This window comes from Xiphophorus couchianus, chromosome 5 (genome assembly GCF_001444195.1).
Source record: "Xiphophorus couchianus chromosome 5, X_couchianus-1.0, whole genome shotgun sequence".
Lineage (NCBI taxonomy): Eukaryota > Metazoa > Chordata > Actinopteri > Cyprinodontiformes > Poeciliidae > Xiphophorus > Xiphophorus couchianus.
Window position 1 is genome coordinate 33798265 of NC_040232.1, and position 20410 is coordinate 33818674.

Genomic DNA, 20410 nt, shown 5'->3' on the forward strand with positions numbered 1-20410 from the left:
ACTGACATGTGATTGTTTATGTCATTGTTGTTTATTTTGTATTAATAAACATGTTTTTTTCATTTGAAATGTTAACCATGTATTTATTTTAAGTTAAAAAGCCCCCATGCCCTTCTCTTGAAGAAGATGACTGTGTGGTTTTTGTGAAGTTATTTATTAAAGGAAGTGATTTTGTTCTATGGGAAAAAAGGAGAAGTGGGCTGGACATGAACCCACTATTATACTAATAATAATAATAATAATAATAATAATAATGATAATGATAATAAAAAGTTGAGACTCAGAGAAAAAATGTTCATCTGGTTTTCAAGAACAGGTTGGACCAGAACACAGACATTTTAGGAGATAAAAGTCTCAAGTTGAGAAATATTTTAATGTTCAATTATCTAGTGACTCAATTGGCAACATGAAGGAAAACATAAACATAAACATGTCTAAAGGAGGAAAAGTTTCCCAGCTGAAAAGTAATTTAGAGGTTATGAATCTTCCAGAGGAAAAAACACACAGAGTGTTTGTGATTTAGAATACATGTATATTTCTGAAATGATTTAATAGTTGAATGCAGATTATGGGCCAACATGATCCATAAACGAAGTAAGAAAAACCTCATAGCAGTGAATCACTCTGAAGGTTAGAGGTGAGTGGCTCTTAAAAGAGCCTTTGTGGGTCTGAGGTCCAGCAGTGTTGACGGCCAGCAGCTCTACTTGGCCTTGGCGGCCTTCTCGGTCTTCTTGGGCAGCAGCACCGCCTGGATGTTGGGCAGCACTCCACCCTGAGCGATGGTGACTCCACCCAGCAGCTTGTTGAGCTCCTCGTCGTTACGGACGGCCAGCTGCAGGTGACGGGGGATGATGCGGGTCTTCTTGTTGTCGCGGGCAGCGTTTCCAGCCAGCTCCAGGATCTCAGCGGTCAGATACTCCAGGACGGCCGCCAGGTAGACGGGGGCTCCGGCACCAACACGCTGCGCGTAGTTGCCTTTGCGCAGCAGCCTGTGGACACGGCCCACGGGGAACTGCAGTCCTGCGCGGGAGGAGCGAGTCTTGGCCTTGGCTCTGGCCTTTCCTCCGGTCTTGCCTCTTCCGCTCATTCTGAAGTTTCTTCTTTCTGGAGATGAAACTGGAGGAAAATGTCAAGCAGCGGCTGAAACCTTGTCTTATATGAGTGCAGAGAGAGCGGGAGTCTCTGAAACAACCAACCAGAAAAGCTTCCAGCAGAGCGGGACACTCGTGACTTTGATCGGACTTTTTCAAGCGAGTTTCCTCCAATGAGCAGCGAGGACTGAGCCGGGGGTCGGAGCTCTCCAGGCGGAGCTGAGCTCCAGGAGGAGCCGCTCACCAATCAGGAGCCCAACATGTCCAGCAGCGTCGCCTCCTCCCAGCTGCTCCCACACTTTACCAGCAGCGGCTCTCCGCTCCCTCCGACATATTTCTCCGTGTTTCGGTAGAGAAAGCAGCAGACATGGCGAGAACCAAGCAGACCGCCCGTAAATCTACCGGAGGCAAAGCTCCCAGGAAGCAGCTGGCCACCAAGGCGGCCCGGAAGAGCGCCCCGGCTACCGGCGGCGTCAAGAAGCCTCACCGCTACAGGCCCGGTACCGTGGCTCTGCGGGAGATCCGTCGCTACCAGAAGTCCACGGAGCTGCTGATCCGCAAGCTGCCCTTCCAGCGCCTGGTCCGAGAGATCGCTCAGGACTTCAAGACCGACCTGCGCTTCCAGAGCTCCGCCGTCATGGCTCTGCAGGAGGCCAGCGAGGCCTACCTGGTGGGTCTGTTCGAGGACACCAACCTGTGCGCCATCCACGCCAAGAGGGTCACCATCATGCCCAAAGACATCCAGCTGGCCCGCCGCATCCGTGGAGAGAGAGCTTAAGCTGCTTGACCACACACACACACACACACACACACACACACACACACACAAAGGCTCTTTTCAGAGCCACACACCCATTTTCTCTAAAGAGCTTTTTTTCTTTCATTGTTTCAGAATAAAAATGTTTGGAAACACGATGAATGAAACTAGTAAATAAAAATCTAAAAACTTTTTTTAAAAAGTTTTTTTTTTAACAGGAGATATTTGTGATTCTTCATGAACATTTTGATTAAAAATAAATTCTTGGCACCGTCCAAATGACATTATTTCATCCTCGTGAAATATCTATAGAACATGTTTGATTATTGATTATGATTTTTCCCCCAGTTATAAAAAATATTGGCTTAATCTAAACCTTCATCTTGTATGTTGGATCTGATCTCAGTCATTTAAAGAAATGTTGCCTTTGATTCCTGTTTCCATTGTAGACAAAAAATCTAACGCTTTTATAGTAGCTGTAATTAAACCTATATTTAGAAATATTCCCTCAATCAAGAGGATTTAATAAATTATCTAATCTCCATTTATTATCTACAATCATTGAGAAAATACTTGTCTTGTTAGATCTCAGAGCTTCTTTGAACAGTCGATCACAATAATCTTAGAAATGTCTAAACATGCTGCAGGGATCAAGGGAAAAAGCCCTGAGCAAGTTTAAATCTTATTCATTCAGAATCGTGTTTTACATTTATTATATATCTAATATTCTATCAGACATTAAAGCATCTTAATTTATAATATTTCTAACGGCCTCTATCCACATGATGTTATATAATCCAACAGTCCTTATTTAACTTGATCATATTTCAATGAACGTTTCAGAGCCTCAAATTCAGAGGCATTATTTTCCCTCCTGATGTTGGTCGGTAGGTGGCGCCAAAGGGAAGGTCCAGACCGAGTAGGCCAAGGTTAACCTCCTGTCTTCTAACACGTCCGGAGGACTGCTACAAACCCTGCAGAACCAGCCGTGGACTCATTACTCCAGAGAACCACCGTAGTGTCACGATGAGCGGACGAGGCAAAGGAGGGAAAGGTTTGGGCAAAGGAGGCGCCAAGCGGCACCGTAAAGTCCTCCGCGATAACATCCAGGGAATCACCAAGCCGGCCATCCGCCGTCTGGCTCGCCGCGGTGGAGTCAAGCGAATCTCCGGCCTCATCTACGAGGAGACCCGCGGGGTGCTGAAGGTCTTCCTGGAGAACGTGATCCGTGACGCCGTTACGTACACCGAGCACGCAAAGAGGAAGACCGTCACCGCCATGGATGTGGTGTACGCTCTGAAGAGGCAGGGCCGCACTCTGTACGGCTTCGGGGGTTAAACTCAGCCCGGTGATTACAGCGAACCAAAGGCCCTTTTCAGGGCCGAACCACCACTGCTGCTTCTGGGGCAAAGATACTTGATTCAGTCGCCAAAGTCTTGAGCTTTTTCAGTTAAATAAATTGAAATTAATCTGAACGTGTTGGCTGAAAACCCTAAGAGTTTGATTTAGATACATGACATTATGTATGAAAGTAAATGTATATATTTATAAATAGTAGTTAGACCATTTCAAGTACCTAAACGTTCATGTTAAAATGACTTTATACTTTTTTGCAGTTACTCTAAACTCTGTCATTATGTTTCACTTTTTTAGACCTAAAGACACTAAAGTTTTCATATGAAACATGGAAGTTTGTTTCATTAACTCGCCTGTACAGCAGTTGGTTGGTTTCAGTTAAAATTACTGGTAAAGAATAAAGAAATCCTGATAAATGTATGTAAAGGTGTAGTTAACACTCGGCTCTTCTGCAGCGTTCTAGTTCTGCTCCGTTTTATTTATATCTATAAACCTTCATACATTATAGAAGCTCTGAACGTGAAAACCTTCAGTTTCTTCTACCGCCGTGTTTGTTTTTTTTGTTCAGTTAAATTTGGCGCAACATTTGAAACGAATCATCTTCCTGTTGAACTCAGCTCCTCCCTGCTTGCTGGCTCAGCCAATCACAGTCAGGGGGCGGGGCTGGAGGATTTCCTGTCACTCTATATAAGAGCAGGTTCCCTCCGCTGCTGCTCACTCTGTGCTGTAAACTCAGAGAGAAAAAATGCCCGAACCCGCCAAGTCTGCGCCCAAGAAGGGCTCCAAGAAAGCGGTCACCAAAACCGCCGGCAAAGGAGGCAAGAAGAAGAGAAGGACCAGGAAGGAGAGCTACGCCATCTACGTGTACAAGGTGCTGAAGCAGGTCCATCCCGACACCGGCATCTCCTCCAAGGCCATGAGCATCATGAACTCCTTCGTCAACGACATCTTTGAGCGCATCGCCTCCGAGGCTTCCCGTCTGGCTCACTACAACAAGCGATCCACCATCAGCTCCAGGGAGATCCAGACCGCCGTGCGCCTCCTGCTGCCCGGTGAGCTGGCCAAGCACGCCGTGTCTGAGGGAACCAAGGCGGTCACCAAGTACACCAGCTCCAAGTAAACCAGCTGCTGCTGCTGCTGCTCGGTCACAACAACACAAAGGCTCTTTTAAGAGCCACAAACACACTGAAGAGCAACGATCCTCTGCTGAATGTGTCCAGTTTTTAATATTGAACTGATTTTAGTTTTAGGTTATAAAGCAACAAGCTAACTTATTCTAATGTGGGAAACTTAAAATGAGCTTCATTTGGATATATTTTAGAAATATGACCTTAATGACCCAATCATATGCCACTAATGTTGTATGATTTATTATTTTTCTTTTAAATCTTGGTGTCAATATTGTAAAAAATGCCTTAAGGCTCAATGCAAACTGATCAGTTTGCTCCAGTTCTACTTTTTATTTTCATTATTCCATCTAAAAATGGACTAATTTGTCTTTTTTTAAACAATTTCTGGATTTAAATAAATCTTAATATCTCAACATTTAAAACAGTCTGATTGACCCTGTAGTTGTAATTTTTGTCAATTCCAAACAGAAATTGAACTGTAGTTTCTGTACATTAATATAAATTCCTGAGTATTTGCTGAATCATGTCTTCAATATGAAACTCAAAATTAGGTTGTAGAAATATTTGCAGCAAAGGAAATGACTCTGTTGAAACTTCCTGTCTGGATCAGGTCTGTTCTGGCTTTTATTTTGGCGATCGTGATGATCTGTGTGTATAAAGTTGTGTATCTATTAGTTACCAACCTGCAACACACACATCATCTGAAAGCTGAATTAAGGTTGAATTTTATTCAAATAAAATTTGTTTTAGCTGTACATTATGAACAAACAGTTTATTTATTTATCAAATTAAATTATTTATGCTGGAATAAACTGGAGTATAATAATAATAATAATAATAATACAAATGAAATAAAACTTTGTTGCCTTTGTGTGTTTTTTTAAGTACCAACATCTAGAATGAGGATGATTTCTCATTGCTTCTGATTTGTATTTTCTCTAAACGTCATTTTATTGATATAGAACATTTTCATCAACAAGTCAATTCAAAGGTCTTTACATGAATTAGAGGAAATGCAAACAAATAACAGAAAAGCAAGAGAGAAACAAAAAGTGCTTTATAATTTCTGCACCAGCAGGAGTTTCTCTGGATAAACTGATGGAGAATCAAAGTAAAAGTCATTTAGAAACCAGCAGGAGTTTCTCTGCTGTTCTTTCCTGGTTTGTTGACTTTGCTGTACAAAGCAGCTGGATCCTCCACACTGTCCTGCTTTTCAGACTCGGTTCTGCAGGAATTGTTTTCATGTTGATAGAGATTTTACACAGAATAAGAAAATATCAGGTCAGATTTTATGTTTTTTATTTATAGAGCGTCTCACCTTGCATCAGTCCTGGTTCTGCCACAGTTAACAGAGGCATACTCCACCGTCTCTTCTTCCTTCCTCTTCTTGTGTCTCTTGGGCCGAGTTGGACCAAGTTGGACCGTGTTGCAGTAAAGAGGCTCTTCCTGTTTCGTTGCCAAGTGGACAACAGAGTAGGCAACACTTTCCTCTGCTGGGTTCACCTGTGGACACCAGTCACATTAACCAGTAGGGGGCGCTCTGAGAGCTTTAGGGTAATGTTACTCATGAAGACACCAAATACAGCAGAACCCAATCAGAAACTAAAAGGAAAAGAAATAATTTTGGTTGAACTTTATGAAAGGAAAAGAGTGACTGAAGATTTACTTGATTTTATCCTAAAGCAGAAACCAACCAACTGTCTCTTGAAGATCCAAAGGTTTTTAAACGGCAGCTTGAGAAAAAAGTCGTGCAAATGCAGAAAGACTCCAGGACATCAGATCAGGGTTCAATAACATTTATAATAATAATAATTCACCCGAGTTTTTAAAGAATGAAGAATCCAGTTAATTAAGAAAAACGTTGAAATAGCAGAAATAAGTCATTTTCTCCTCTAACCTGTTCACTGGGAACTGGTCCTGCTCCAGGTCTGGACTGCTGCTTCCACACTTTGGTTTTTCTGCTGGAAAGAAATTATTTCACAAGGTGATGATGAGGAGCTAAACAAAATCAAGACTTTGTTAAAAAAAATAAATAAAAAGTCTTCAAAGTAACAGAACTGCTCACATGAGCCACACAAGGAGGCAGATGAGGATGAGAATCAGGAGAACAGCAGAAACTGCAGCAGCAGCAGCGACTCGGTTCCTTGGTGCTAAACAGATCAATGACAGTTAATGTACAACATGCAGCAATTATTCCTATTAATTACTATTATTACAGGCAGTTTCTCCTCAACACTGAGCCGCTATAAAGAATGATTTCTCTTCACAAAAACACTCAGTCATCAGGATCTCCAGCTTCTGAACATGAGATTCATCTTCCATGGTTTCACGTCTCCAGTCTGTTCTGCTGATTATCAACCTGTTTTCTCCTTCCTGCCTGTTTCTCTGCTGCTTTTTTCTCGTGGCTCCAGCTGGTTCTGTTTCCAGAGATTATTCTGATTCCAGTGGATCCAGTGGATCTGGACCGGTTCTGGCTCTTTGACTCTTAGATTGATTTGGAAATGTGGGATCTCTTTCAACAAGATTATATTGATGTGAATGATGTTGTGCTATTGTGGCACAATAAAGTGAATTAACTTGAAGTTTCTGCACTCTGGAAACAGGCAGAGCTGCAAAAACGGGCCAATCGCAGCCAAGAGGCAGCTGTGCTACCGTTCTGCTAAGACCTTTAGCGGTTTGGCTTCTCCTGAGGTTTCTCATAAGAATGAAAAATTATTTTTTCAAAAGTTCAGCTGAGCTTTTCAGTCTTACTGAGTGGAAACTGAAGCCCCCAGTATCTAGTTGTAACTGTGGCCTCGGTTTGATTTACCTGCCACAACGTTCATGGTCACAGTGGAGTTACAGCGCCCTCTGCTGTTCTGAGCTTCACAGTAATAGTTTCCTCTCTGCTTGAACATAATGTTAGTGATGGTGAAGTTTTGTCCTGAAGCTTTTGGCGCCTCCTCTCCCTCCTTGTACCAGCTATAGTTAGCTGCTGGGTTAGCATCACTGCTGCAGCTCAGAGTCACCAGGCTGCCCTCCATGATTTCACCAGAGGGAGTCACTGACACAGAGGGAGGCCTGGGAGCATCTGGAGGAGAGGCCAGAAAGGTCAAAGGTAAACTGAGAGGAAAATGGGAATATATTAATCTTTGAAAGGGGAAGAAAATTAAATCTATCAGGGCTTATTTCCTGGCGCCTCAGTAAAACACCAGAACATGTTTGTAGTTAAACCAGATTGACTCACATGTGACCTGGACAGAGACGAGTCCAGATGTTTTCTCTCCCAGCTGGTTCTGAGCTGTGCAGTAATACTGTCCAGAGTCTGAGGACAGGATGGAGCTGAGGACAAACTGTTGGTCTGTACTGACAACTGATTGGTTGTTCTTCTTCCTCCAGGTGTATTTAGCTGCTGGGTTAGCATCACTGCTGCAGTTCAGAGTCACCAGGCTGCCCTCCATGATTTCACCAGAGGGAGTCACTGACACAGAGGGAGGCCTGGGAGCATCTGGAGGGAAAAATACAAAACTCAGTATAATTATCATCTGGATATTTTACTGATTGCCAGAGGAGAGAAGGCAAGAATATAAGAGTTTCTGTCACAGCCTTCTAGGTTCCAACACCAAAGATTTCCAACAAAGGCTGTGGGCGACAACAGGTGGTTTGGTTCTTGAACGCACTTCCAACTTGTTTGGAAAAATATATATGTTTTATTTCTTGAAAAAATATAGATACAACAATTACTAAAAATATCTTACAACTTAAATGAAAACAAAAATTAACTGAATCTGACATTTGAAGTTCAAAAAGTGGCCAAAATAATAATTTTATAAAAGTCTCCAGTCGTCACAGAGGAAATTAGCCAAACAATTGACCTTAATTACTTACATTAATAGGAAGGTCTGCAGGTTAACAAAGTAATCTAAACAATTTCAAAGATAAAAACTAATTATAAATTTGTTTTCTAAGCAAAGTTAAACATGTTCTAACTGCCCAAAGAAGAAAACTAGATTGATAGAAATTACAATGTACAAAATATCAACATAAATGGCCACAAAAGCAGCATTACTTTTTATATTTTGATTCAAAAAGAAGCCGTTAAAAAACAATTACTCGGTAAAATGGCTGCTCAAAAACATAGTGAATGTTTAATAAACTGACAAAACAAAATATATGCAAAGGTAAAAATTCTATATTTTATAAATAAATGTGTGTAAATTGATCTGTGAAGGATTAAGAGTTTATTCTAGGGTTCATGTAGAAATACTGGTAAAATAAAATGTTAATATGATGAGGAGTGAACTTACACACAGAGGGAGAGCGGAGATCGTCGTGTCCTTTAACAGAACAGGAATATCTGCCTCCATCTCTGACTGAGACGACTATAGAAGAACTCTGTTCCTCCATTTTGTTTTCTTTGTTGAACCAAACATATGAAGGAGGTTTGATTTGATCACAGCTGCTTTCACACTTCAGCTCCGTCTGCGTCTCTAATCTTCTGACCTGAACTCTGAGGTCTGGATGGTAGAAGGAACAAGAACATCTGATTTTAAAATGAATCTGGAAAGATGCAAACAGAAACACAAAGATTCTCAACAAATACACAGATCTGTTACCTAGAACAGTCAAGGTGACTCCAGGTGAACCAGTAAATTCTCCACCTGGTTGGTTTGTTATGAACCTGAACTTGTACTTTGCTGAGTCTCTTTGTTTCAGATCTTTGATTGTCAGAAAGCTGCTGCTGCTTTCTGTAAAGTTATAAGTTATTCGACCTTTATAGTTAGAGTCGTTCTTCAGATCCACAGGGACTCGATTATTTCCTTTAGTGAACCAGATTTTATTTTTAACTTCTGTTTTTATTCCATCTATTATAGATGGATATTTATAGGAGCATTTTATCATCACTGTTGATCCTATAAAGGCACAGATCTGAGATGGATCATATTTAACTGACCAGGCAGGTTCATCTTGTCCCACTGCAACACAGAAAACATCAAAAATATTGATCTCATTCACAATAATATACAACTACACCTCCCACAATGCCTCACTGGGACATTTTAAATGATTATTACTTCCATTAATTTGATTCATCTCAAATATTCTAGATTCTCTGTCAACTCAAGTTGACCAGCGTGTTTCAGTACCTGTCACAGAGAGGAACAGGACAACAAACCCAGTTGCTGCTGCTGCAGAAAAACTCATCGCTGCTTCTCTCTTTAACTGTTTGGCTTCAGCAAAACGAAAATCAAACAGAAGGTTTTATGTTTTCAGATTTTGCTATAATTGTTAATCATTACAGTCTTTCAACATTAAAAGTCTCTAATTAGCTGTAATTTGTTATAAAACAAATAAATTTTCAGGCTGCTCACCTCAGGAGAAGCTGCTGTGTTGCAATGAAACGTTGCAGAGAATCGACTCTGAGGGTGGAACTCACACAGAGCAGTTTGTTAGTTCTTCTTCCTATTTTTAGCAACCCGGAAAATTTGCTAACTCATTTTGATCTCTGCTTTATTTCCAGTGCTGCATTTTTATCATCATCATTATTATTTTGATGTGCAATTTTTTGTCACAAATTATGCAAATGTTGGTCAGAAACGGTGCTTCAGTCATTTGCGTTATTATCATAAAAGTCTTCTCTGTGTTGTCTGTATTACAGTAACATTTGGTACTTTTAAAGTTTTTAAATCCACTCACATCCTTTTTGTTTACTGCTGTGGACTGAAACTAATGGGGTAAAAAAAAAAACGGAATTTCCTGCTTTGCATGTTGTTATTAGAAGCTTCTCATGTTCTTGTAAACAAATTTCTGGTATTTCAAGCAGCATGTAGAGAAATGAAAAGAAGAACAAGCAGTCAACAGGAAATCCCACCTTAGAGGACTGGTCTCTTGCGGCCAACTTGTGGTTTTTAGTTCGAAGGTTTTTGCAGCACTGCAACACTTCCAACAATCTTCAATTCCAGCAACACCAACAAAACCATCCATTTTAATCTGTGTTCTAAGCTTTTATACCAGGAAATAAACAATAAACAATGCGATAAGGTTAAAGTACTAGCAAAAATACTATCAGATTCCGTAATACACTCATTAAGATATCAAGAATAACTAATTAGAAAGACTTTTATTGGTCTAATATTGAAAGTTGCCTCTCTTTTTTAAAATTAACCTGCAAAAACATGTAAACTATGCAGAACTTGTCCTGACTTGTGTGTTGCTTCAGAGGTTGAAACTCGTCAAAGGAAGATCGACATAGTTCTCGAGGTTCCGTAAACAGTTCTCAAAGCAAAGAACGATTCCCGAAAGCCGACATAAACGTTGAAGAGCCATGGTATTAAAAACAAAATGTTTGAAAAGATCGACTGGCTATGTTGTTTTTCACATCTCCCTCATATTGCATAATATTTCAATTAGATATCCACAGAAACAATAGCGATTTTTAAAAAAAAAACTGTTTTTGTAACATGTTATAAGGCAAAGGAGGCGCCGAGCGCCACCGTAAAGTCCTCCATGATAAGATCCAGGGAACCACCAAGCCGCCGTCTGGTGATTGGCCGGCTTGGTGGTTCCCTGGATGTAGATGATCAGTTTTCTAGGTGGCGCTCAAGAGTTAAACCACATCCGTTCTTATCAAACAACTTTTCAATGTGATCGAAATATTCACATGATCCACAAAAAGAGGCAAATGAGTACGAGAACCGGAGTTGTGGAAAAATTGAATTACCAAGTGTAACGGGTACCGTAGCGACAGCACCGCTGTTGACAGATATACTCCTGGAGAACAGGAGAAAGACGAGGAAACGGCTTGTTCAGTTCAAGTGTCATGCAGCAATTTATTCAAGTTTTACATCCAAACATACTTGTTGTATTGAGTTTCTTTCTTTACAGTTTATATATTCAAAGTTCAACCTTTTTAATACATTTCAGTGTCCATAAGTGACAAAAATAAACATCTTTTAGCGACAAAACAAACATCTCTTTCCTAAACACATATCCACTCATTCTTCTTCTTAGCTTTCTAAGCTGTTTATCCCAAATGAAACGCATTAGACAGTGGTTACCTTAACCAGCTACTTTTTAACTTAAGACAGTACTGCATTGGACGTTCAATAAACTAAAGTCCTTCATAAAACCAAACGTCATTTTTAAAGTCACTTTTTTTTATCATCCTGAATCCTAATGGTAAAAAAACTATTTTAACACTGGTGGTGGGGACCTTACAAAAGCCAAAACAGAAAAATAGACATTGAGTTCTTCAGTTTCTAACGGTTTTTCCAGCATAAACTGAAGTGGGTGAAGCGCATGTATTAAACAGACTTGGCTAATGGCTAACGTTAGCATGTACACCGTGCGTAGTTACTTTCTTCAAACAAAACGACACAAAGTCAAGAATTGAATAACTAATATAGCTCATAACTATTCCAAATACGTTCACAGATGTTCCAAATATGTTCCAGCATGTCTAATTACTGGATTAAAAACCTATTTTCATATTTACCCACCTGGAGAACAGGAGAAAGACGAGGAAACGGCTTGTTCAGTTCAAGTGTCATGCAGCAATGAGGGAAAATACAAGCAGGACACTAAAACCGCCACCCGCCCCCTGCTGGCGTGGGGTAAATATTACAAAGCACATAAAAAAATAAAGGAAAACTCTTCTCCAAAATAAAGTACAGAACTTGTATTAACAATTTCAAGTCATAAACACAAATGTCACACTTTTGTGGTCGCCACACAAGCACTGTTAAATGAACTCCTCGTTGGGCTGCCACCTTATCGTGGTGGAGGAGTTTGAGTGCCCCAATGATCCTAGGAGCTATGCTGTCTGGGGCTTCATGCCCCTGGTAGGGTCACCCAAGGCAGACAGGTCCTAGGTGAGGGACCAGACAAAGCGCAGCCCGAAGACCCCAATGATGAAGGAAAACCTTGGACTTGGTGTTCCCTCACCCGGACGCGGGTCACCGGGGCCCCACTCTGGAGCCAGGCCTGGAGGAAGGGCACGATGGCGAGCGTCTGGTGGCCGGGCTTTTACCCATGGAGCCCGGCCGGGCTCAGCCCGAAGAGGAAACATGGGCCCCCCCTCCCATGGGCCCACCACCTGTGGGAGGGGCCAAAGGGGTCGGGTGCACTGTGTGATGGGTGGCGGCCAAGGGAGGGGACCCTGGCGGTCCGATCCTCGGTTGCAGAAACTGGCTCTTGGGACGTGGAATGTCACCTCTCTGGTGGGGAAGGAGCCGGAGCTAGTGCGTGAGGTCGAGAGGTTCCGGCTAGAAATAGTCGGTCTCACCTCGACGCATGGCTCTGGTTCTGGAACCAGTCTCCTTGAGAGGGGCTGGACATACTTCCACTCTGGAGTTGCCCAAGGTGAGAGACGTTGGGCAGGAGTGGGCATACTTGTTGCTCCCCATCTCGGCGCCTGTACGTTGGGGTTCACCCCGGTGAACGAGAGGGTAGCATCCCTCCGCCTACGGGTGGGGGGACGGGTTCTGACTGTCGTTTGTGCTTACGGGCCGAACGACAGTTCAGATTACCCACCCTTCTTGGAGTCCTTAGAGGGGGTACTGGTGAGTGCTCCTCCTGGGGACTCCCTTGTTCTGCTGGGGGACTTCAACGCTCACGTGGGCAATGACAGTGAGACCTGGAGGGGCATGGTTGGGAGGAACGGCCCGCAAACCAGCAAATGTTCACTTCTAAACATTTTCCCCATCACAGCAGGAAAACAACACGACCTGCAGCAGCAGTGACTCGGTACCAGAACCTGAGCAGAGGCTGAAATCCCAGTTACACCACGCAACATCAGTCGTCCTCTTAATGCGACAAGAGTGCAAGATTAGTGAAACAGCCGGCCGTCTCTGTCGGTCTGATTTTCCTCCAACCTGCAACCGAAGATTTGTCTGCTAAATTCATGTGGAAAAAAAAAAAACGAGAAGGGAAAACCTCCGGTGTTATTTTTGCGAGTTAACGGAGAACATGTAGCGCTTTGCACCCATTTCCTGGCGACTTTACCTCCAGCACAATAATGTCACAAACAGTAAACCATTAAAACCTGGTTTATTAAACATGACGATAAACTCAGTGTACGTCCACATATCGCAAAAACAACAGAGCAGTATTAGGACGCCTCTAGAGGTTAATCGTGGATGTGCAGCCAATAAATCTGGCATTAAATCTTAAAACAAGACAGACAGTAATAAAGTGGCCGGTGCCGGTCAGTCTCGCTCTACATTTTTTATTTTATTCTTAATTCACATCTTTTTTCTATTTACACACCAATTTCAGCTTCGTGTTCGGCGCTTTATGTAAATTTATGCTGTTTGACTTTTTGTCAATAAACATTCATATTCCCAGCAGTGACGCTCCGGAGTTTCTTCGTGCTGCCTTCACGGACGGTGGGGATTATGAATTTCTCCCGAAACACTCCGCCCCAAAGCAAATCAGCAGAATAAAGCTGCATATGAGGTGGAAAATAAATGCTGACCATCTTGATTATCATTTATAGCAATAATTAAAAATAATCGGAATTTACACAGATATTTTGTAAAATCTCTAGAAGTAAACTTAATGTGTGTAATAGGCAACTCAACGTTTTATCTCCATTGTATTCAGCTGCTTTGAAAAATGTCTTTACTGACATCTTAATGCATACATTTGTTTTCTCTGCTCCGTGTTCATCTTGTTCTTACCGCAGACCCAGTTGTACAGTGCAGGAAGTGAAGTGCGAGATTTCCGTTTCCCAAAGGACACCTGAAGGCACTCCGACCTCGATTAGGAAAGTTCACATCCTAGCAGCTGCACGCTGAGAGTCTGGGTGAAAAGCGACCGATTTAAAACAGGTAAACAGCTTTATTCTTCTCGGGTATATTATTGCGTTATGAGGTTATATCAGGCTTTGTTTTGTTTCTTTTATTGCGCTAATAAAGCTGTTTGCTTTATTTTAAACGGGAAATATGCGACATATTTCCCGTTTTACAATTTAGTCAAGTCAGGTTTATCCTAATGGGCACATTTCAGGAACAAAGCAGCTCAAAGCGCTTTATGTCGTAAAAACACAATGCAGTCACCAGTAGTGAAGCAGGCGACAAACATCCATCCATCCATCCAGTTTCCGTTCACCCTTGTCCCTAATGGGGTCGGGAGGGTTGCTGGTGTCTATCTCCAGCTACATTCCGGGCGAGAGGCGGGGTACACCCCGGACAGGTCGCCAGTCTGTCGCAGGGCAACACAGAGACATACAGGACAAACAACCATGCACACACACACCCACACCTAGGGAGAATTTTAGAGAAACCAATTGACCTGACAGTCACGTTTTTGGACTGTGGGAGGAAGCCGGAGTACCCGGAGAGAACCCACGCATGCACAGGGAGAACATGCAAACTCCATGCAGAAAGACCCCGGCCGGGAATCGAACCCAGGACCTTCTTGCTGCAAGGCAACAGTGCTACCAACTGCGCCACTGTGCAGCCCGGCGACAAACATATGTTGTTACATTTACTTTAGTAGCCCCCCTGGGATGTTATCTATTGTTTATCATTGAGTTTTGAAATCTTAAAACGCAAGAATGAGAGACACGTCGTTGTAGTTCAGACAAAATGGGGTTTTTTTTCTGTATGTTCTGAACCAAACCCAGACTGGGTTAAATTCAGACCTGCAGCTGTTTCTGTGTGGAGTTTTTATGTGTCTCTGTGTTTCCCTGCTGTGCTTCCTGGTTGCTTAATGTTCCGGAGTTCAATAAAACTTTTCTACCTGTTTATCAAGGGTTGGGCTTCCTGCGGGTGTTACAGATTAACTGGTGGCAGCTGGAATCTGTTTCTGTGCTCCACGCGCACGGAAACGTGTTTTAATTGGGATTTTGACCCATTTACCGAAATATAACCTAAGCCCATATTAACGCAATTATTAAGATCTTAAGTATAACTGACTAGAAATTAATTTTATTGCTGTAATATTGCATAATAAGTCCCAAAAAATATTGCTTGTATGAAAATTAAAATAAAATCTACACAAAGTTAGGTTGTCTAACAAAACAAATACATTTAGTGGTGGTTTATTTTTCTCCCGTCTTAAACGCGTCGGGATTATGGGTCGGTGCCGCTTTTTAAAGTAGCACAATGAACAATTAAAAGCAATAGTTTGGTTGAGTCCACTCGTCATCTGGTTACACCTCGACTCTTCAAACCTGGACGAGATTATTCTCAACTAAAGCAGAATATTTAAAAACCGCTGTTTGGATTTGTGCAACATTTATCTGATTTGTGAAACTTCCATAAAGGGCGATTTCAGCACTTTTTTTTGTTTTGCATCTGGATCACATGAGAACTGACTTCCTCTTCCTCTGAAATTTGCCTTATTTTGCTGTTTTCCACATTAACTCTCCGTTTTCCCTCATTTTGTTTTTTTATCTTCACGGGAGCCAGATTTGGCCTGGTGCTGTTTTTATTTCCAATTAACATCAAACGTGTCATCATTTCAGTTTAACCTTCCGGCTGGTCCTACTTATCAAACAGCACCATGAGCTCAGTTCAATGTTCAAAGTAGTTTCTTTTTAAGGAACTTCAGCAGATTTAATTGACTTGTGGCATTCGCTCCTCCTGGACCAGCAGGTAGTCGCGGCACAAAATGGCATTTATTTATGAACAACAAAACAGAGTAAAGTCAGAAAAAATCTGCAGGAAGGTGGAACAAACTGAGCAAAAATGGAGGAGAGGTAAGAGAATCAAAACGAGTGAAGCAGTGAGAGCATCCAAGCATAATGATGTATAAAAGCAGAAAAATAATTCAAGTGAGTTAAAACTGAATCTCTTTTTTTTTTTTTTGCAGTGCCAGAGAAGAGTTTTTCATACGAGTATGAGCAGAAATAGAGAGATGTTCAAATCAAAGAACAGCAGTGAAATAAAAATGTTTACTAGTTTGAAGCTTGTGTGGTTTTAACTAGGACTTGTCTTACTAACGCACGCTGGCTTATTTTGACTTTTCTTTTTCACTCCTCTAAAAGTGCTGAGCCGGTTCGATAGAATAATCTTGTTCGCCTTCACAGAGTCGAGGTGTCGGTCGTAGTGTTTCAGCTGGAGAAGCTGATCCAGAACGGCTGAATCTGCCTTCATTTGATTTGATCATGAAGTTGGTTGAAATGTTCTGCTAGTAGAGCAGAATAATCCAGTCCAGGTGTGAAGAGTTTCGGTGTTGTAGGATTTTAACTGCAGTAGATGAAAGATGCTGAAGGTGGAGTCATTTTAACACCTGCTGAGGCCAGATATTTATTTTAATCAACTCTTCCTAAATAATCCCATTGAATGTTCATTTTCTCTCTCGGATTCTTGCAGCTCACTAACTCTTTGTTTCGGTTTAGAACATTTTAATCCTGTTTATGTTCTTATGTTTCATTTGCGGCGGTATATTTCCCAGAATTCCCTCTGAGCTCCGTTGAACCCCCATCATGGTGTCCACGTCCGTTACCACTGTGGGTGGAGTCGTGATCGTAACACAGGTCATCCCCAAAGACGACCTCTCCATTCCTCTCGACACTCCTGCCAGCCCAAAGGTCCAGGCCCCGCGGCCCGTCGTAAAGACCCCGCCGGGCCCCTCCAAGGAGGACGCCAAGGAGAGCGTCTTCCTGCGGGGGGAACCGCTGGGCCTCGGGGTGAGAGTCTGACGCTGCAGGGACATTGAATGAACTCCAAAGACAACGACTGATCCCCTTGTGTTTTGTCAAATTTCTTCTCCAGGTGGTTCAGATCTTCATCGGCACGCTGTGTGCTCTCGTCAGTCTGTTGGTTTTATTCTCCGGGGCTCTGGTGATCTTCGCTCCGTTTGCCCTCTGCGTTTTGGTATGTAAACGCAGAACTGAGGATAGTCCGAGATCAGATCCAAATAGCCATCAACGTTCCCGTTCTATACTCCCGAACCAGATCTCATCTCTCCTGGTTTTCCTACCACTTATCCCAAACTTTCCTGTAATCCTCTAAAATGCTCCAATTCTAAATTTTATTTCCTAAAAGGCCTTCCTGAGATTTTTTCGTGAATCACGCTGACCTCGTTCCTTTCTTTCCTTCACAATTTGCTGCCTCCTGCTGGTCAGGATTCAGTACAGCCTGCTCTTATAGTTTGATAAATACCTTCTCGTAATTATCTGAATCTGTGTTGAATATTACGGCAGATGATGCCTTGCTAAACTGCAGAGGGAGTTTGTTTGTGGTCTTTTCCAAAGGGAAATCCGATAACCTATTAAAATCTGCAGCCCCTCCATTTTTACTTACATTTTGAGAAGGAAGACTTCTTCAGAGGTTTTGTGGTTGTTTCATTCAGTGGTTCTTGTTGCAGCGCCACCACAGGCGACGGGAGGAATAGTTGTTTGGTTTTTTTTTCAAAGGGTTTAGTTTGTTTGACACACTGGTAAAGCAAACCGTCTGAAAATATAACAACTGTTACAATTTTTGTCCCCAGCCAGAGTCCATACCAAACTATCAGGTGTGAAAGCAGCTTAAGTCACTTTTGTCTCCAGTGCATCTAATTTCTTTTAATATTTCACAAAATATGAAAACATAACAAAATGTATCTTTTGGTGAATAACAATGCAATAATGAATAAAAGTTTAATGATCCAGTTTGTAAATCCCGGTGTTTCTCAGTTCGTGCTGTCCGGCTCTCTGGCTCTGGCGGCAGGAAGACGCACTTCAGTCGCACTGGTGAGGATTTGCCTTTTTAAAACGTTGCAGTTTTTGTGTTCAGATGAAGTTGCAGCAGTCGGCGTGTCCGGATCAGTCTGTGTCTAAGTCGTCGCCCGTCTCTTGTTCGTCTCTTCAGGTCTGGGCGTCTCTGGTGTCCAACGGGTTCAGCGTCCTGCTCGGCCTGGCCGGGGTGAGCTACACCTGCTTCCTGCTGGCCACCGGACCCCCCTCACGGGTCATCTGCGACTTCCAGACCTCCAACGTCGACTTTCAAACCTGGAACATCACCAGCAGAACGGTGGACAAGTGGGATCAGAGATGCTTGGGCGAACTGTGGCGACTGGACGTAAGTCTGAGATGAACGGACGAGCCGAGCGTGTCGAGCCGATCGCTCTGACCCGGCGTTGTCCGAACCGTCAGATTCAGCCTGCTGAAGCCTGTGAGGATCAGCGTCCAGCGTTTCTTATTCCTCTCCTGTCTTGATGGTTTTGTCGTTGCGTCTTTTAGGAGCTTCTTTACGGACTCCAGGGCGTCATCCTGGTCCTGCTCGTCCTGCAGGTTTGCGTCTCCGTCGCCGTGTGTGTTCTCTCTGGAAAAGTCATCCGAAGCGCCAGGCGTTACTCCCCTGTGGTGGTAAGAGAGCGTCATTCCAAACATGCCACTCCAAACAAGATATGTATGTGTGTGTATGAAAAATATTCATCCTCTTGATGGTTTCACCCTCTTATAAACAATTATTTATTTGTTTAAACACACAAATAAATAATTGTGTGTTTAAAAAAAACACACACACAATGAACAAAATTTGGCTTCTTTTAACCAAAAGTGTGACAGAAAATGTTAATGAAATGATAAATAAAAATATTTAACCCCTTCAAATCAGTATTCAGTGAAAAAAAAACTTTTGACAGCAATCACAGCGTTTTATTGGGATTCAGTTTTTTAGGCATTTTTTATTTATTATTTTATTTTAAAAAAGCACACTAAAAACTGTGGTGCGCATTTGTATCCGGCAACCCGAAGTGAAAACATCGTAGAACCGCATTTGGATGCAATTAGAGCTGGTATGTCTCTTAACTCCTTTACTGATCTCAACCTGCTTTCCTTTTGCAAAATATCTCAAGCTCTGTCTGTCGTACTGAGCTGCAGGAATCCTGTGTAATCCTGCAGTCACACAGGATTGTGTAACTGCAGATGTTCACAGTCCTGCCCCTGATTCCCGGTTGAATTTGGTTCTGGACGTTGATTGGAGCATTGTGACAACATGAACATGCTTTGATATAAATCAGACTGTCGCAGCTCTGGCCGTGTTGCAGGCGCCAGGCGGAGAATCCTCTTGCCAAATGTTTTGAGAGCAGAGGTAACTTAAAGAGAAAATGAGAAGTGAAAAAACAAAAAAAAAGAAGAAATGGGAGAACTGATGAGAAGGAGACAAAGAGAGGAACGAATCACAGCCGAACTTTCAGAAACCTTTTCTTCTGTTTTGTTCTTTGGACTGTTTGGACTTGGGCTCAGTTGAGACGTGCAGGATTTACATCAACTCTGTGACATTTTAGACACTGACAGGCCACTGACCTCTGAATTACCCGCCTGCTTCATCCAGACGTTTCCACCCGTTTCTGTTTTTACTACTTTTTTGACCCAATATGTTTCTTCATCCTTGATTTTCACCAAATCTTTTACTGATCAGAACTATTAGACTTTTTCATGTCACGTTTGTATGCTAATAGTTAATCCCTCCTAGCTAAACCAAGTAATAAATACAGAAACTTAAATGCTCTCCACGGGATTTAATTTTAACGTGTTGGATTTTGTCCAGCAGGACGACAGCGATAACGGCAGCGAGACCAACCTGCGAACATAAACCGCCGGAGGAGGAAACTGTCTACGTCGTTTCAGATAACGGCATCAAACTGAAGCGGAACCACTCCTCTAACATTACCTGCCTTCATCTTTTGTAATTTCTTTCTTTTTTTTTGTACGTTCACTATTTTGCTGGCTCAGTTTTACACCAGAAACATGATCCACGTTTCTCTTTGAGTTGGGAAGTAAAGCCGCTTTGGCTCTGATTTAAGGATTTGTTCTAATAAAACATCCAGGTAAGTTAATTTGGAGCCGTCTCCATCCTGTCCTGCTATAAAAACAAATAAACGAATGGTTCCAGGAACTCTAGCGCTCCAACCCACATCAGGAATTGTCCCACATGTTCTGTTGAGTCGAGGAAAAGCAGTGAATGCTATAAAAACCACGTCTTCAAATCTCCCCACTTATATATTTCCAGTGTTCATGAACAAAAATGTGATTTTAAATCAGATTAGCTTGAATGTTAGATATGCAGCCCTCTTTTCAACACAGTTATGTTTTCTGGGGATTTATCTATATTTCATGACATGTAAGATCATTTTCTTTCCAATATCATTTCTGAATAAACGAA

At 42.2% G+C, this 20410-nt stretch overlaps 5 protein-coding genes across 9 annotated transcripts; 3 read left to right on the forward strand and 2 right to left on the reverse strand.

Annotated features, from left to right (window-relative positions):
- Positions 1-330: 330 nt before the first annotated feature.
- On the reverse strand, positions 331-1122 carry LOC114144091 (histone H2A-like). Its single transcript, XM_028016573.1, has one exon. It carries the CDS (start codon positions 1085-1087, stop codon positions 701-703), a length of 387 nt encoding a protein of 128 aa, XP_027872374.1. The 5' UTR covers positions 1088-1122; the 3' UTR covers positions 331-700.
- Positions 1123-1430: 308 nt separating this feature from the next.
- LOC114144095 (histone H3-like) lies at positions 1431-3320 on the forward strand. The gene is made up of 2 exons (XM_028016578.1): positions 1431-1787; positions 2868-3320. Exons 1-2 carry the CDS (start codon positions 1459-1461, stop codon positions 3184-3186), a joined length of 648 nt encoding a protein of 215 aa, XP_027872379.1. The 5' UTR covers positions 1431-1458; the 3' UTR covers positions 3187-3320.
- Positions 3321-3414: 94 nt separating this feature from the next.
- Positions 3415-4855, forward strand: LOC114144093 (histone H2B 1/2-like). The gene has a single exon (XM_028016575.1). It carries the CDS (start codon positions 3950-3952, stop codon positions 4322-4324), a length of 375 nt encoding a protein of 124 aa, XP_027872376.1. The 5' UTR covers positions 3415-3949; the 3' UTR covers positions 4325-4855.
- A 405-nt stretch (positions 4856-5260) lies between these two features.
- Positions 5261-10792, reverse strand: LOC114144086 (B-cell receptor CD22-like). Of its 4 annotated transcripts, none has more exons than XM_028016565.1 (10): positions 9686-10792; positions 9461-9544; positions 8930-9289; positions 8621-8830; positions 7561-7821; positions 7144-7404; positions 6400-6484; positions 6232-6295; positions 5653-5837; positions 5261-5559 (listed from the first exon to the last, which is right to left on the reverse strand). In XM_028016565.1, exons 2-10 carry the CDS (start codon positions 9516-9518, stop codon positions 5457-5459), a joined length of 1587 nt encoding a protein of 528 aa, XP_027872366.1. In that variant the 5' UTR covers positions 9519-9544; positions 9686-10792; the 3' UTR covers positions 5261-5456. The 4 variants fall into 4 exon arrangements, with proteins under 4 accessions (XP_027872366.1, XP_027872364.1, XP_027872363.1 ...); XM_028016563.1 differs by having other exon boundaries at positions 6232-6292; positions 8621-8836; positions 9686-10791; XM_028016562.1 differs by having other exon boundaries at positions 8621-8836; positions 9686-10791.
- Positions 10793-14004: 3212 nt separating this feature from the next.
- Positions 14005-20234, forward strand: LOC114144088 (membrane-spanning 4-domains subfamily A member 4A-like). 2 transcript variants are annotated; one of them, XM_028016568.1, is made up of 7 exons: positions 14005-14143; positions 16716-16950; positions 17036-17137; positions 17938-17994; positions 18113-18322; positions 18484-18609; positions 19796-20234. In XM_028016568.1, exons 2-7 carry the CDS (start codon positions 16747-16749, stop codon positions 19838-19840), a joined length of 744 nt encoding a protein of 247 aa, XP_027872369.1. In that variant the 5' UTR covers positions 14005-14143; positions 16716-16746; the 3' UTR covers positions 19841-20234. The 2 variants fall into 2 exon arrangements, with proteins under 2 accessions (XP_027872369.1, XP_027872370.1); XM_028016569.1 differs by having other exon boundaries at positions 19799-20234.
- Positions 20235-20410: the final 176 nt, after the last annotated feature.

What these genes read in the sequence shown, in the direction of transcription:
- LOC114144086 (XM_028016562.1), bottom strand. Translation starts at nt 9,518, where the DNA reads ATGAGTTTTTCTGCAGCAGCAGCAACTGGGTTTGTTGTCCTGTTCCTC. An exon ending in CGTCTCTGTCCAGGTCACAT is followed by an intron (nt 7,405 to 7,560) that starts GTGAGTCAATCT and finishes CCTCTCCTCCAG; the next exon opens with ATGCTCCCAGGCCTCCCTCT. An exon ending in AGAACCAGGACTGATGCAAG is followed by an intron (nt 5,560 to 5,652) that starts GTGAGACGCTCT and finishes CAATTCCTGCAG; the next exon opens with AACCGAGTCTGAAAAGCAGG.
- LOC114144088 (XM_028016568.1), top strand. Translation starts at nt 16,747, where the DNA reads ATGGTGTCCACGTCCGTTACCACTGTGGGTGGAGTCGTGATCGTAACA. An exon ending in GGGAACCGCTGGGCCTCGGG is followed by an intron (nt 16,951 to 17,035) that starts GTGAGAGTCTGA and finishes TTTCTTCTCCAG; the next exon opens with GTGGTTCAGATCTTCATCGG. An exon ending in GGCGTTACTCCCCTGTGGTG is followed by an intron (nt 18,610 to 19,795) that starts GTAAGAGAGCGT and finishes GATTTTGTCCAG; the next exon opens with CAGGACGACAGCGATAACGG.
- LOC114144093 (XM_028016575.1), top strand. Translation starts at nt 3,950, where the DNA reads ATGCCCGAACCCGCCAAGTCTGCGCCCAAGAAGGGCTCCAAGAAAGCG.
- LOC114144091 (XM_028016573.1), bottom strand. Translation starts at nt 1,087, where the DNA reads ATGAGCGGAAGAGGCAAGACCGGAGGAAAGGCCAGAGCCAAGGCCAAG.
- LOC114144095 (XM_028016578.1), top strand. Translation starts at nt 1,459, where the DNA reads ATGGCGAGAACCAAGCAGACCGCCCGTAAATCTACCGGAGGCAAAGCT. An exon ending in CTGTTCGAGGACACCAACCT is followed by an intron (nt 1,788 to 2,867) that starts GTGCGCCATCCA and finishes GAACCACCGTAG; the next exon opens with TGTCACGATGAGCGGACGAG.